General features: G+C 41.4%; 1 protein-coding gene across 1 annotated transcript; it reads right to left on the bottom strand.

Annotated features, from left to right (window-relative positions):
* Nucleotides 1–172: 172 nt before the first annotated feature.
* LOC120057242 (nuclear RNA export factor 1-like) lies at nt 173–16,767 on the bottom strand. Its single transcript, XM_039005784.1, has 21 exons — nt 16,574–16,767; nt 15,689–15,920; nt 15,440–15,584; nt 15,257–15,340; nt 15,017–15,121; nt 10,177–10,257; nt 9,983–10,052; nt 9,776–9,864; nt 9,588–9,695; nt 9,260–9,369; nt 6,210–6,246; nt 5,993–6,064; nt 5,827–5,882; nt 5,438–5,545; nt 3,705–3,763; nt 3,400–3,515; nt 3,266–3,308; nt 3,074–3,146; nt 1,683–1,865; nt 464–524; nt 173–346 (listed from the first exon to the last, which is right to left on the bottom strand). Exons 1-21 carry the CDS (start codon nt 16,605–16,607, stop codon nt 308–310), a joined length of 1,905 nt encoding a protein of 634 aa, XP_038861712.1. The 5' UTR covers nt 16,608–16,767; the 3' UTR covers nt 173–307.
* Between the last annotated feature and the right edge of the window lie 552 nt (nt 16,768–17,319).

Below are 17,319 nucleotides of genomic sequence, written 5' to 3'. Positions count from 1 at the left end.
TGGATAATGGCAGGGCAGTCCCACTTGATGTTACTGGAGATTCACTAATTGCCAAATTCAACGTATAAAATTAACTCATCATCCTAGAGTTTTAGATATGCTTTAAAAGGCATGGCAGTTAATTTGAATCCATAAGGTTTGTGCAATCAACAATGCAAAATGACTACAAGCAGACATGAATACGTTCACTTTTAATTATAAGAATGACAGAATGAAATATGCTTTTGTTATCTAGTAATCCAGGAGGGGAATTATAAGAATCAAAAGGAAATAAGTGACAATTTAAAAGCTCCACAATCATTCCTAATCACTTTATGAAAGCGACATCTGGGATCTTTCCATGAGCCTGAGGAGAAACAGAAGTTCAGTATGAAGCTTAAAAGGGTACATAACATCTTAGACATTCAGTCAAACGAAAGCAACACACATTGCTCCATTAGATATACTAGGATCAAGCATTTACCTTGAGGTCTGTGAAGACCTGCCCTGCTCGGTTGAAATCCCACTCATTGTCCTGCAGGCATCTGAAATACATTGATCAAGTAAGTTAAAACTCAACATGAATTGAACTTCATACGAAGCTGTGTTTGTCACTACTTGAGCCCACTTAGAATCTAGGCCGAGGCTGCAGATCCGTAGAGAGAAGGCACCCAGTGTCCTGTCTGAAGCATGAGCGCTACTGCGTTGCAACCTAGCAGTGGCAAAAGTCCTGGTGTGCCCATGTAAATTACAATAGGCCCTCCCAAATGTTTTTGGCTCTAAAATTATATTTAATTAAATAGGTCTGTTTCAGCATGGATCACTATCACAGGCCGGCATGCTATGAGTTGACTCGGGCAGTATGAAAATGACTACGTCGACCATGACCCTTTGCTAGTTACGGCCACTCTCACCATGATTTTTGTTGGTACCATTCAGAAACATGGCACACTTTAAATTCAAATGCTTAATGCGCCATCGGGAGTTTTCCATAGGAACAAGTGGATGACGTCAGCACTACCACTATCTACTGGTTTTAGTGTCTGTCCACCCCCAGATCCCTTTTCCCCAGAGCTGAAGATCCTAATCACATTCTGCGCATGTTTCTTTAGATCTACTTTACACACATTGTGGTCCCACTGTCAATCGAGAATGATGCATATTACCAGTGAAACGTCCATGCAGCATCTGCATACCAACCATTTGATCTCAGTTTCACGGGGAGATGCTTTAGAACGTCTTGAGTTAAACAGTGTGTTTCAAATTATGTACAGTGAGCAACCTTTACAGCAAATGGCACTAAACTGTAGCATAGCCTACCTGGGTTTAATTTAATAAATGTACATATTTTGCATAGTGGCACGCTGTTGAGTTCTGCCTACATAATTACAAAAATTGACCATTCGATCATCCTCAAAATTAGGTGTTTTTTTGTCTTACAGTAACGTTATGCTATTATATTGGGTTCTGTTATATACAATACTATCATTATGTGATCTTGCAGACATTGATTCAGCTTTGATCTAACTTTATTAGACGAGCAGCATTCACCAGAGTAGCCTGTTCTCTAGAGCACAGACTGCGTAAGTAGAGAATCATTCATAGACGCTTCAGGGCCTTTAGCTATCGGGAAGAGGGTCCAGAAAAGTCAGATCCGCAGCCACTCTGTAAAATCTAATGCAAGGTAACTGTGTGCCACTCACTTCTGGGACCATTCCAGGTTCATGCCGGACTTTAGAGAGAAGGCAGAAAGCATCTCTTGCTGGGGAGCTGAGAGGGTGGGGACAGGGCTGCTGGATGGTGTGGGGGCGGGTGCAACAAAGGCACGCCGGATCTCCTCAGTCGTAGCATTACGGACAAAAAGCTCGTCGTTTACTATGCAAAGACTGTTGAAACAAGACAAACACAAGAAAAGACAACATTACACATTTCCATTATCTTTTATTATACTGAGTTACAGTCAAGACAAACATCTAGCAGAGTTGTCAATACACTACATGACCAAAAGTATGTTGACACCTGCTCGTCAAACATCTAATTCCAAAATCATGGGCATTAAGATGGAGTTGCCTCCACTCTTCTGGGAAGGCTTTCCACTAGATGTTGGAACATTGCTGCGGTGACTTGCTTCCATTCAGCCACAAGAGCATTAGTGAGGTAAGGCACTGATGTTGGACGATAGGCCTGGCTCGCAGTCGGCGTTCCAATTCATCCCAAAGGTGTTCGATGGGGTTGAGGTCAGGGCTCTGTGCAGGCCAGTCAAGTTCTTCCACATCGACCCCGACAAACCATTTCTGTATGAAACTCGCTTTGTGCACAGGGGCATTGTCATGCAGAAACAGGAATGGTCTTCCCTAAACAGTTGCCACAATGTTGGAAGCACAGAATCTAAGGGCCTAGCCCAAACCATGAAAAACAACCCCAGACCATTATTCCTCCTCCACCAAACTTAACAGTTGGCATTATGGTAGCGTTCTCCTGGCCTTCGCCAAACCCAAATTAATCTGTCGGACTGCCAGATGGTGAAGTGTGATTCATCACTCCACGGAACGAGTTTCCACTGCTCTAGAGTCCAATGGCAGCGAGCTTTACACCACTCCAGACAATGCTTGGCATTGTGATCTTAGGCCTGTGTGCAGCTGCCCGACGAACAGTTCCTGTGCTTCCAGAGGCAGGTTGGAACTCTGTAGTGAGTGTTGCAACCGAGGACAGAGCGCTTCAGCACTCTGCGGTCCCGTTCTGTGAGCTTGTGTGGCTACCACTTCGCGGCTGAGCGTTGTTGCTCCTAGACGTTTCCACTTCACAATAACAGCACTTACACTTGACCGGGGCAGCTCTAGCAGGACAGAAATTCGAACCGACTTGTTTGAAAGGTGGCATCTTGTGATGGTGCCACGATGAAGGCCAGTCTACTGCCAATGTTTGTCTATGGCGATTGCATGGTTGTGTGCCCGATTTTATACACCTGTCAGCAACGAGTGTGGCTGAAATAGTTGAATCCACTAATTTGAAGGGGTGTCCACATACTTTTGTTTACATAGTATATTGAGGAACCATCTCTAGCTTGTGGTCTGGTACAAATGTCAAGGCCTACCTTGTCCCTCCAGCCGGCACTGTGATGAACACCCGAGAGAAAGCTCTGACAGAGTCTCGGGATTTACCTTCAACTAGGGTGAAAGAGAGAGAGAAAAAAAATACATGGTTAATGACTTTTTTGCTAATGAAAATGTGGGAAACAGTATAATTTTGCATTATAATAAGTTTGAAAAGTTTTTAAAAAACATACCTTCTTTGAACACTCCAGTGACTGTGAACGACAGTAACGTGTTCTGTAAAAGTGGAGAGAGAGAAGAGATTGAAGCTATGAAATCAAGGATGGTCATGCATGTGAGTTGATGGTTAGGAGTGAATTCTACTCACGGTGAAGGTGTTGACGTCCACATTTAGCGATGCAGTGTCATGGTGCGTTTTGGGAAGTTCGTTCAGGAAAGCCACCACATTCAGACGAGTGTGCTTCAGTAAGCGGAATCGTGTGGCTGAAAGAACAGAGGATTTATTTAAGAACAAATATGTTACTCAATGTAGTCTTTTACTTTAATATGAGTGACTTTCACAACCAAGAGGTTTACTTTATTCAGAGACTAAATGTGCACTGAAAGAGATGACATAATGACATCAACCATTACTTCTCAAAACTTTGAACTAGAGAATCAGAAGAGACTCACATGGATCTTTGAGCTTTTTCAGGTTGCGAGTGTCTTTATGGTAATCTCCGAGACTGCACCTAGAGACAGTGACTGACTATGTTAGAAACAGGTGAAAAATACAGTTGAAGTCAGAAGTTTACATACACCTTAGCCAAATACATTTAAACTCAGTTTTTCACAATTCCTGACATTTAATCCTAGTAAAAACTCCCTGTCTTGTCTTAGGTCAGTTAGGATCACCACTTTATTTTAAGAATGTGAAATATCAGAATAATAGTAGAGAGAATTATTTATTTCAGCATTTATTTATTTCATCACATTCCCAGTGGTTCAGAAGTTTACATATACTCAATTAGTATTTGGTAGCATTGCCTTTAAATTGCTTAACTTTGGTCAAATGTTACAGGTAGCCTTCCACAAGCTTCCCACAATAGTTGGGTGAATTTTGGCCCATTCCTCCTGACAGAGCTGGTGTAACGAAGTCCGGTTTGTAGGCCTCCTTGCTCGCACACGCTTTTTCAGTTCTGCCCACAAATTTTCTATAGGATTGAGGTCAGGACTTTGTGATGGCCACTCCAATACCTTGACTTTGTTGTCCTTAAGCCATTTTGCCACAACTTTGGAAGTATGCTTGGGGTCATTGTCCATTTGGAAGAGCCATTTGCGACCAAGCTTTAACTTCCTAACTGATGTCTTGAGATGTTGCTTCAATAAATCCACAATTTTCCTCCTCATGATGCCATCCATTTTGTGTAGTTCACCAGTCCCTCCTGCAGCAAAGCACTCCCACAACATGATGCTGCCACCCCTGTGCTTCACGGTTGGGATGGTGTTCTTCAGCTTGCAAGCATACCCCTTTTTCCTCCAAACATAACAATGGTCATTATGGCCAAACAGTTCTATATTTGTTTCATCAGACCAGAGGACATTTCTCCAAAAAGTACGACCTTTGTCCCCATGTGCAGTAGCAAACCGTAGTCTGTCTTTTTTTTATGGCGGTTTTGGAGCAGTGGCTTCTTCCTTTCCTCCAGCACCTTCACAAGGTCTTTTGCTGTTGTTCTGGGATTGATTTGCACTTTTCACACCAGAGTACGTTCATCTCTAGGAGACAGAACGCGTCTCGTTCCTGAGCGGTATGACAGCTGCGTGATCCCATGGTGTTTATACAGGTGAACGTGGTACCTTCAGGCATTTGGAAATTGCTCCCAAGGATGAACTAGACTTGTGGAGGTCTACAATTTGTTTTCTGAGGTCTTGGCTAATTTCTTTTGATTTTCCCATGATGTCAAGCAAAGAGGCACTGAGTTTGAAGGTAGGCCTTGAAATACATCCACAGGTACACCTCCAATTGACTCAAATTATGTCAATTAGCCTATCAGAAGCTTCTAAAGCCAGGACATAATTTTCTGGAATTTTCCAAGCTGTTTAAAGGCACAGTCAACTTAGTGTATGTAAACTTCTGACCCACTGGAATTGTGAGACAGTGAATTATAAGTTAAATAACCTGTCTGTAAACAATTGTTGGGAAAATTACTTGTGTCATGCACAAAGTAGATGTCCTAACCGACTTGCCAAAACTATAGTTTAAAAAAAAAAAATTGTGGAGTGGTTGAAAAACGAGTTTTATTGACAAGTTTTAATGACAACCTAAGTGTATTTAAACTTCCGACTTCAACTGTAGGTGCTGCTGAGTGTGTTTATAATACACTGTTTATGCTGCTGGAGACATTAACAACTAGCCGAGGGGGTACCTGGATGGGTTCTGCATGGTGATGAACATGCTCAAGGAGAAGGTCGCTCCATCATGATAGGCATCTAACAAAGGTTGTCTGTCCCCGGAGTCATACACACTGTAGTATCTAAAAAAACGTTTATTTTATTATTTAAAGTTACATCAGAAGAAACATACAACTTACATTTCCAGTCAGTACAGATAGATGTTCTACCTATTGCAGATCAATGTCTTTTAAAGAATAATCCAAATGACATCAAATCATTCTCCCCTTTTGTTAAAACAATAATATATGTTGTAGTGAGTCAGTGTTTTGGGTTCAGGCTTAGTGTGTACAGTAATAATCTGTATCTGTGGATTCCTTTGTCTTCCCCTGTTACACATATAAAGAGCTAAGTGCAAACTCACTGTTGTAGGAAGGCGAGGATGGGAGTCTTGATCTCTTCTGAGCAGAAGTAGCTGGCCTGTGACAGCAGTTAAAAGTAAAGAAATTGTAAAGTAAAGAAAAATCTATTTTGACAGAGGTGGTTACATGCACAGCCACTCATGATAAACAATTGGCTGTATGTATTACCTTGCAGGGTGGAAGAGCAGCAGGAGTCACCTCCACATCAAAGACTATAGGAGGGGGGAGATCCTGACCATCCTAGTGAGAGGCAGAGCGAGGTCAAGGAGAGAACTAAAATAACTCATTAAAGAGTTGTGCTTCACAAATAGAATTATAATAATATCAAAAACGAGTTGGGGAAAAAATTAACTTGAATGGAAAAGGATGCATTTAGAATCCTTACCAGTTTGAGAAGCCTGGGGAACCTCTCTCTCACCGTGCTGTCCGACATTCACAAAAACACAGAAGATACAAGAGACAGGAGTTAGTGCTGCTGACCAAATATAAGAGACTCGGAGTCATCCCCCTGAATACCATTTAAACCACACACACACACGCTCATGCACTCATCCATGGATAATAATCTCTAATAGCTGCCCAACTGTTGATATAATCCCCGTACAGACAATTAACTAAAATTAGGGGAGGAATTTGGCCAAAGACCAACGGACTTGATTCATCATTATCAGGGTGGTTTGAACTTCATATTTGATTGTTCAGGATAGACCACACCCATGCCTGATCATGAACTAATCAGCTCTGCATATCAGTGAAGAGGTACTTAAATGCTACACGTCCTCATGTACTAATATGAACAGGGATACAGATAATACAGATAAATCAAATGTAAAATAAATCTACGGCAACAGCCCCGACTTCGCCACCCACCCCGGCCCCCTTTCCTGTGGCAATGTACTCACCCCTTTGTGATACTCACCGTCCCCCCTACACGCCGAAACACACTGACACACGCTGTCTTGGAAGGGGTGGTAGGGGTAGGGTAGGGGTGTGAACGTTGGTTGTGAGCGCTCATACCAACAAGAGAAAGATCAGTGCTTTTCACACGCATAGGGGAGTGGACTGGTGATTCAGACGTGTGATGTGGCCAATGTGATTGGTAGAGTCTACAAGGGTGGTACCGTGGTAAAACTAGATGTTGCAAGTTTGAGCTGTCCGACACACACGTCATAGAACCAAGAGATAGTGAAATGGAATCTAAAGACTGCAGGGATGAGATGTAGAAGTGATGATCGAGACTGTTGGAGATGACTGAATTCCATGAAGCAGTGTTATGAGGGGTTAATCCATTACATTAAGGCTGGTTAAAGTTACACCATGTCGTTTCATGTAGAAAGCAACTACACACTTGCCATCAGTGTATTTCACCAAAGCCATAGCGATATGTAGAACAGAGGGGGATGAGGGAAGCGCTAGACTTATGGTAACATAGAACAAGACAGAGTCGCCGTATCAAACCAAAACAGCAAAGGGGAGTTCACGAAAAGCTTTGATAGATGATGCAATGTCACTAGTAGAAAACGAGTAAGTTGAGGAGACCATGCACAGCATCCCCTTCAGATGAAGAAAATACACACAAATAGAAATGAAAAGATAAACAGAGTGCTAGAGAACATGAGTTGGGCCCTGAGCACCACTACAGACAGAGCACTATTGGAAGTAGCTCTTTGTTGCTTGCATTGATTGACGTAAGACTGATACTGCATCTCACACAACGCATTTTGTACCAGAATAAATTATAAATTACATTTTGGACCCCACTTCAACTTTAACATTCCGGGGGTGGTTAAAAATAAATAAGGCATTCAAGCAAAGGTGTTTTTGTTTGATATTTTTAGGGAAACATGTTGAGAGCGATATCTGAGGACTTGATCAGTGAAGATTCTGACATGACTGCATGTCGTTATGCCCACAGAAGAAACTTTAAGAGTCATATCCTTAAAAGGAAATCAACTTCCTATATTGAAATCCCACTAATTGAGTGTTTCTCAATAAATGTATCTTTGTGTCCCTCATTTTCAAAGCCTCTCCTCCTCTCTGGCTGTTACATTCTGAGGACGTGTCCACCAACCTGCGAAAATCAAACAAGCCTTGAAGTAAAGGCATGTTATATTTAAGGGAATTATGAGAAAGCTTGTATTTGGGGACTCTGCTTGGCTTTGTGGAAACCTCTCTCCCTCTCCAACCCCAGGCCTGTAGAGCAAATCATCACCTTCGTTTTCTTCTTCACTTCAATGTCTTCTTTGTTCAGCATATACTGCATGTACGTGCGTGCGTACGATGTGGCCAGATGCACGGCTGTGCCTGTCTTAGGTTGTCCCGGTATCAAAGGTGGGATCTTACCCGTCATTGGCTAACCAGCCCTCTTCACTGGCCACATTTCAGGACCCGTTATAGGGGAGGATGGAAGGAGGTACCATCAGCCCAATCAGCATGTAGCACAAGCAGATAGTAAATACCATGTTTCCCATATGAATATTTAAGGAATCCCTTTCCACAATGCCATTTTATTAATCCAAGCTCTTCCCAAAGTATGGGTCTCAATGACTACTAGGGGTCAAAATGCTGTGGTCAGTATTATCCAAGATAAGTGTGTGTGTGTATGCTCGAGCGAATACTTCTTGACATTTAAATTATATGGATTTCCTTTTTTTATGTAAACATTTTATACAGAGGTGTCTGTAGGGGGCACAGGGCCATCTCCACTGCAGAAAACAGATTGAAGGTAAAGATGAGCTGCAGAGTTTCAGAGAGGTAGAGCGAGACAGACAAAGAGCACTCAGACAGTTGAACATGCAACTAGAAGGGGGGAGGGGTGGAGAATATTTAAAGTGATAGATGTAGCAATTATCCTCAAATACACCATGTGTTAAGCTAGTTAATGTTGAGGTATATGGCGTGAAGAGGTTAATGGTTTGATCATGTCAAAACTTCGGCAGGTATGGCATGCATGGACCTTAAATTAAAAGAATCATAAAGGTGGCATTACATTTGAATTCTGGTGCTTCCCCACAAGCATGGAGTAGGGTATTTGTAGGATTCCAACATAAACCAAAACAATGTCTAAGAACAGATCATCTGAAATCTTAACTTCTTCACCACATATGTTACTGTAGTAAAGTGGGAGGGCTCAGTGAGAGACTCTCTGATAGGATGGTGTTCACTAAGCCACTCCAGTTCTTTCAAATTTGAGCGGTGCGTTACTAGTACCACACCAAACATGTTCAGTAGTACCACACCAAACATGTCCTTCCTGGATCATATAATCCATAAATAACATGTCATTTCCCACAGCACGGGAATTTTCTGAATAGATTCAAGTTCCCCCCTGAAATACAGGGAATAGAGCTAAACTACACCCCCCCCCCCTACACCTCACAACACACTGTCAACATCATACTATTACCCACCCACCCATCCTGAGCACAGACTGACCTTATGTAAGAAGCCTGGTCCTTGAAATAGTCACAAAGGGGATTCCTCTCCAGCCATAGCTCCACCAGCTTAAGACCCTTGATCCTATCCAGCTCACGCTCTGTCTTTAACTGGAATGGTAGGGACAATAAAATCTAATCAAACAACCACTAGCCTAATTGATACTCTGAAGACCTGACAGAGAGAGAACTCCTAGTCCCCAAGAGCAGTCAATTTACGAAATGAATTATGTGGATAACTGAAAAGCAACGAGACTTTGTGCAGTCCCAGTAAAAATCAGTGTTTGAGTAACAACCCATTGTGCCTCAACCAGACCCGGTCTCCTCACCTCATTATGAGAAAGATTGAGTGTCTTCAAGTTTGGAGCCTTGTTGACCAGCTCTGACAGGTCATCCAGCCGAAACAGCTTGTTGTTGCTGATGTTCAGACAAACAAGCTGTGGAAGGAAACAAGTAGGGATCAGTGGAAAGGAAAGCATACATATTATTTGGCTACAAGTAAGGACCACATCCATACCTCTGGAATGTTCTCCTCAATTATCTTTATAACAGCGTGCATAGAGTTCTTTCTGTTCAATGTCACATCAATGTTCTGGGAAACCAGGTCTGTGAAAATCAGGGAAGTGTAGGAGTGTTAGATGGCACTACCAGAATCCATGTCATATAATGTAAATGTACAGGGAAAAACATTTGATGTGACTAACTGCTCTTGCCGTGTGCTTACCTGGGTCTATCCGGATGTTGTTCAAGTCCAGGGCTTGTTGAGAGCCATCAAAGCGTTTAGCCATGCATTGCTAATGAGGGGAAAAGGGTTTTAATAGACATTCAGCCCATACATCTCTCCATACATAATAATATACTTTATTAAAACCCATCACGCCATCTCCTATTCGTTAACAGCTGGTCTCCTTGTCTTACCTTTAGGTGCTCCAGATCAGCTGGCTTTAGTTCAGACTGAAGAAAGGAGGGTGGAGGACAGGGATTCATCAGTACAGTCACCTGGAAAAGATGGAAGTTGGAGGAGTGAATGGCATGTCTTCTAATGAGTATCCCCAAGGGGAAATGGTTGTACTTGAATTCCGATTGGAAGCCCTAATCATTAACCACCACTTGACCCCTTCTCAAGATCCTATTGATGGTCCTATCCTTACTGATTTGCCATCCTCAAACCATTAACCCTGGCCCCAGCTGTTTTTATATCAATATCAAATCATTTCTGGGTAACAATTAAGAACCGTACTGTAATAATCTCCATTAAAATGGGCAAAAATAGCCTTTGAGCGAAAAACTATTTATCAATAAATCATTTTGCTATAGGACTGCCTGGCTGTGGTGTGAGTTGAGAGGGGAAAACTGAAAACTAGCCGTTATTTGGACGTCTTTGTTATTGGTCTAAAAAACTAAATTTACCGCATGGTGATGTCACCATGCAAAGCCGAAACTCCCACCCATGCAAATCTGCTGATTAGTAGGTCCTATGTAGACCAGCAACTACCCGGAAATAACAGATTTTTTTTTTTTCATCTCACTTTTACAGTGTTAGTTTCATCAGATGTTGTTGTACAATATGATATAAAACTAGGGCTGTCCTTGACTAAAACAGAAAGTTCTGTTCTTTTGAGCAATCGATTGGTCAAAAAATTTTAAACATGTACGTGTATTTCTCCATATACACACACCCTGTGTTTTAGTAAATTCAACTATATGTATTGAGCTCGCGGTTTGATGAAACAAGACAAATGCCTCAAGGGGGTGCCAGAGATCTAGATAACCAGAAGAAAAAAAAACTTAACCTGACCCAATTTTTCTCCTCACTCAGATTCTGCCATTACGCTCCTGAAGTTGACAGTAATAAGCTACGCGATGAGTCGGCAACCTTTCTCATGTGGAATGCCAATTCATCTTACCATTTCTACAGGTCTGCATGCCAGTTATGGTTTTCAGACAATGACTAAATTGACAAAACTCGTAAATGGAATGAAATAAACCAAAACTTGTTTCTCACAAGTGTAGCATACAGTGGTTCCTCCTTTAAAAGTTGCGTCATACTGCGGCACACCTTGTGTGCTTCCGCAGCACGTCATTTAATTCTCAGCCATTTTTCCTGTTACTGCAAGTTTGACAACCAGAGGGCATCTTTAAGAAGCGTTTGATAGTATTCCGTATTGGCATTACCAGAGAATGTAAAACCTTTTTTGTAATAACATAGTATATGGGATTGATTTTAAGAAATGTGGCTTAATTAATTTGATTAATATTATGGTGTTTCTATTCAGAGAAAAACGAAACCCTCAGGGTGGAATGGAAAATATGGTGATGTACAACATGACTGTCGGGAGTAGGCTACAGGATTGGAGGATTCTAAATTGTTCGCCTTCATTAGACAACTTTTTTCCAATATTTCTGTAAATCAGTGATATTTATTCCTATAGTAATTCGTTATGGATCCATAACTAAATCAACATCTGCATTTTGAAAGTATTTATCATTAATTTATTAAGGAAATGTGTTTATTTGTTTATTAGGCTACTGTGCAGTCTACAATGCATACTATAGAAAACAAGTCCCTAATTCCTTACATAAGGGAGAGCAGGCCATGTCTGTACAACATAATGCAGGGCACGCGGGAGACCGGGGTTCAAATCCCCATTGGGGAGGAAGGAGTAGGCTGTCCTTGTACTGATTCCATAGTTGTTATTTCATAGTTGTGATTTCTTCACTATTATTCTACAATGTAGAAAATAGTAAAAATATAGAAAAATCCTGGAATGAGTAGGTGTGTCCAAACTTTTGACGGGTACTTGCTGGAACGGAAAATGACGGTCGGCAGTACAGTACTGGGCTATTTACGAGGAAGGAGTAGGCTGTCATTGTAAATAAAAATTTGTTCATAACTGACTTGCCTAGTTAAATAAAGTTTACACTAAGAGCATAACATTTCTACACCCTAATTTTCTAATTCTTGTCTAACCAATACCCAAATGGAGATTAAGTGAAAAATAAACATCCACATTTGAATGTCCTTTTTTCTCGTTATTTTATTTACGAAAGCATAAAGATGTTGATGAAGAAATACTGTACTGCTGTTTTGAGTTAGAAACGTAACACTTTAGAGTACTTAAGCATCGAATACATTGCAAGTTGAGGGATTTTCACAACAGTAGCCGGGCTATAAAAAGTATATTGTCCTGCTAATAGGAAACATTTGCATGATGGGCTACATTCTTTATTGTAACCACAATGTCACACATCATTTGTATCTATCTTTCCAATTACTTTTAGAGTTTGGGAATTACAAATGTGCGCTTTCTTTTTAGTTACACTGTTTTAGTTAGAACGTGCAAACTTAGACTCCAATTAAGCCAATTAAGGCCTCTTGTTGTTTGTAAAGTTAAATTCAAAAAGGCACTCGCACATCTGAGCTATCTTTTTTGCAGGTGCATGGCAACAGCCGGATAAGATGAGGAAAAAGAGGAAGGAACCCGCACACTGCTCTTGATATTATCACTGATCTTTAATAAGCTTTACATATCGGCCTCACGGCCTTCGCCAGGGCTTTTGTGAGTTTTTTAAATTAGCACCGTTATGTAGACCTAGCCACACCCACATCCGTTCCACGCATCGAAAGGGGTTGGAGGCGAAGGAAAAACAAGTAAGTGCTACCAAATATAACAACATGCATTTCATAAATATTCAAATAAAGGGTGTACATAAAACGTATTAAACACGTCTGTAAAACCACAATGGGGACATCGACCTACCAAGCAAGTTTTCATAAATCCTTGGGTACAGTGTAAGAAAAACATCATAATTCATGTTCAAATTTACAACATAACATACATATGCATTTCATCATTAAGACCTCTAGGAAATCATGTCTGGAGGGTGAAAATCCAAAAACATTCTGGCTGATTTTCTTTTGTGGCTGGCAGTTGGCACGGACCAATTTATCACGTAAATAAAACATGCCAGTGTTTCTTGACCGCATGTCCCACTTTTTGCGAGTTCAAAGTATATGTGGTTGTGAACATTATAGAGTGTTCTTTAGCGGGTCTTTTTTGTAGCAGTTCATCTCGTGTTTTCCCCAATGCCAAATTAAGAGCATCCACACATTGTGGAGAATAGCCTCTTCTTAGAAACCTATTGCGCATCTCTGCTGCTTTTTCTAGATAGTCCTGAAAATGATTTGTTCCAAGTTGGGGAGGAGGGCGGTTCACACCTCGCTCGGCTATTAGACAATTCTTTAGTAAAGGTTGAATAGTCTATTGTTCAGCTAATAGCCCATCCTGCTACGCTTGTGAAAAGCGAATAATAATACTTTTCCCCCTTTCCACGTTAAAGATTCCAATTGATAGTGTTTTTAGCTACAATCGGCCCCAACCCCAATTAATAAATTTGGGCACCGTCCATAGCGTGCTGGACTTCAGGCTAGAATTTTGAGGGTTCGAAACCTGCTCCCTGCTTGTTATAATGATACACCTGTTATTGGATATGGCTGGGGAAAAACTTGCTAAATAGGGATTTTAGTAAATTAACTTTATGACAAAATAATATGCACAATCGTTTGCCTCTACATTAACTAACATATTCCTCTCAATTGCAATTTTTTTGCTGGACTCGTTATGACGTTATAACTACATACATTTGCTTCCCTGTAATGTTTTGTCAGCCATCTTTGCTGAAGTCACACTCGATATGATTGGTCATATAAAAACCTTGGGACCCAAATGCATAATGAGTGCTCTAACTCCCCCTTGTGGTGGTCTGGAGCAATGAAGCCGTGATGCTGAGTACCTCTAAGTCCCGCAGTGTAAGCTCGCAACTTTTAAAGGAGGAACCACTGTAGGTTGTGCACTCTGCCAACAATGTGTCCACTACGACAATGATAACAGGAAGACTGGAATAATAATATTGAATGAATTGAGAGAAATTACCAAAATCAAAGTAACAAACACTGTAGATTAGAAATTATAGGAATTAACGGTAAATGTACAACTGGTGATATATGTAATGGGGAATTGAATACACTAACAATCAAACACAAGCAATTCACACAATGAAGTTATGAAACAATATACGTGCACAAATTGGTGGCAGAGAGCGCATTCTGGAGAGAGAAGTGGTATATCCGACATCTGCACTGGCCATGCAGCATTTATGGCGATACGGCCTCAGCAGAAGTCAGGGCATTCATACTTCTTGAGCTTTGTGGAGCAGTTGTCAATGAAGTGAGTTTGCGTTTTCTATAGGATAAACCGCCCACCTCTACCGTCAACCAATCATGTCAATGCAGAGTTATACAGAGCCCTCCGCATTGTTACAAAATTTGGGAGGTGCAAGGTGATGGGGTACAGATCTCGATTTGGCCTCTGCAGGCTCCGCAATTACTTCACACCCTGCATATGGCGCATCCGACCACATCTTCGGATCAAACATAAATTGTCTTTTAGTCGAGGCCTCCGCAATGGATTAGTTTACTGAGATGGGCGCATATATATATATATTTGTTACTGCTCGACTAAAACAATCGTGGTCGACTAACGGCCTAATGACCAAACAATCGACAAGTCGACTAATTGGGGGTCAGCCCTATATAAAACACAGGAAAAATACAATTGACTGCACTGGGCCTTTAATAAAACAATTCTGATGACATAATGTGTCTTCATGTCTGGTTCCCAGTCTGCCAAAATGTCCCACTTAACACTAATTGATAAAACTGGCAGAGGTCTTGTGGAAAGAGAAAAAAAAATAGTACCTTGTAGCCTTCTTTGTCTGTGATCTTCCGTGATACCTTTAACAAGGCATTCGCAGTGGTGGAATCGTCAATATAGAACTGTGCTCGGTTGCCCTCTACTTGGTACTTTGGAAAACAGAGGTGTAGAAAGAATGTAGTTTAGGTTATATTAAAAACAATAAAATGAAACAATTTCAAGGGACATGGGAATTAAACTATTTATGGACTAACCAAAAGAACCATTAGGCAGTGGTCACTTACATGTACTGGGGTGAAGGGCATGGAGCAGATATTCTGCAGAGCTGTTATGAGCCAGTCTTTGTCATATTTCTTTCCATAGGGGACCTGTAAGAGTCACAATTTAGCATTAGTTAATTACAATCCAATCAATGACAGCTTAGTAGATCAGTAAAGCCACCCAATTCATTCACAATGTTGACTCACAAATATCTTGAACCAGGTATTGCGGCCATCTCCACCTCCATCCCCTCTGTTATTACTACGACCCCTGTGACCTCCTCCACCGCCACCTCTGCGGCCACGATCAAAGCGGTCTTCACCACGGCGATTCGGCCTTCCGTAAGGGTTACTGGAAAAGGTAAAACCATGAGAGAGTTAAAAGGATAACTTCCAAGATAAAACCTATAAACATGTTAAATTAAATATTCTCCCGAATTTGCATGACAAACCCACAATCTGTGTTGGGAGGACCCATCTTGGGAGTTGCTGTCTGTCATTGCCACGTCTCCATCCTCATCATCGAATCTCGCTCTGGGTCCCTGGCCGCCACCGCCTTTTTGGCCACCACGATATCTTGTTCTTGTCCCTGGTGCTCCTGGCCCCTGGTCAATATACATATGGGCCCTAAAAGGGCCCCTGCCTTTGCGGTTGCGAAACGTTTGTCCTCCAACTCTGTCATCATGATCTGATGGACAAAGTCACCAAAATTAGTTTTTGGTTTTTGCTTTCACAGAATAAGTACTTAAACAAGGTTACAGCAATTAGCCTGGTAATGGCCCATATTTATTGTCATCGTCGTCTGTTATCATGCATGTTTGGCAGAAGCGCTAGCTAATGCACTCTTTTACTACGCCAACACGTTCAGACTTGCAGCCACGTTACGATGTAGTTAGCTAGCTAGCTATGGAATCACTCAACGTTGCTGTTGGCTAGCTAACTAGTTACCTAACGTTACTTATGTCACACAAGAGGTGTGAATGTTAGCTAGCCAGATATATATGCTGTCAGAGTGAGTATCAGCACGCGAGCCATGGGTCCAGTGTAATAAAATAAAAACAATGCTAGCTAACTTATAAACCACACATAGATGGCTGGCTAGCTACAGTATCTAGCTGCTTTCTGCGGCTAACCCCTAACGTTCGCTGGATAACTTGTTTATGTAGCTAGTTAACGTTAGCTACCTACGTATCAATTGATAGTTACTGTCGTATTACATAGTATTACGAAAAAACTTTAGCTGGCAAGGAAGAACATTGCTGTTTACAGGTTTGTTAGCTAACGTTAGTTAGCTAAGCCACAACAGCTAGCTAACGCGTTAGCTAACTAACCTCATCGTACCGTTGTGGTAACGTGAATCGTCGGCTGTTGACATAATCAGGAACCGAACACACACTTAACACGAAGACGTAAGTTCAATAATACTGGATATTATCACTTCTATATGTAGATCAATTCGAGTGTATCATCCGTAGCTAGCAAAGACATTCGCTTTGTTCGTAGCATGCAATGTATGACCCCGCAGTCTGAGCATGTGCATTCGATTTGAACTCGTTTTGCTCACAACACTCTCTGATAATGACGTCATGAAAACTTATTTCTCTAACATTGTGAAAGGTTCTCACACATGTTCATGATATGTCTTCAATACAAGTATTATGTGTGTGTGGTCGTCAGATGTTGGATCTCACACTGATCTCACTGTGTGCGTTTTTTTATGTTTTGTTTCATAGTAGGCCTACCTGGGCCCATATTCATAAAGCATTTCAGAGTATGTGCTGGGCTGGCCTAGGATCTGATGCCTAGTTAAATAAATAAACACATTAAGAATCCGTTGGCCTTTAGATTATTATGAATGAACAGGGGGTACCTGATCCTAGATCAGCACCCCTATTCTGAGATGCTTTATGAAAACGGCCATGGTCCCAGATCTGTTTGTGCTCTTGCCAACTCCATTGCTCAGTGTCAAACCAAAGCTGAAGAACATACACACATCAAGGTACTTTCCGCAGGTGCTTGAGTTGTAGGCAAACTCATGGAAAACACTGCACACTGCTGCTCATGCTCCCAGGTGATATTTATTAACA

Source organism: Salvelinus namaycush, chromosome 12, assembly GCF_016432855.1.
Source record: "Salvelinus namaycush isolate Seneca chromosome 12, SaNama_1.0, whole genome shotgun sequence".
NCBI lineage: Eukaryota > Metazoa > Chordata > Actinopteri > Salmoniformes > Salmonidae > Salvelinus > Salvelinus namaycush.
Note: the sequence above shows the minus strand (reverse complement) of the source record. Positions and strands in the feature narration are given on the sequence as shown.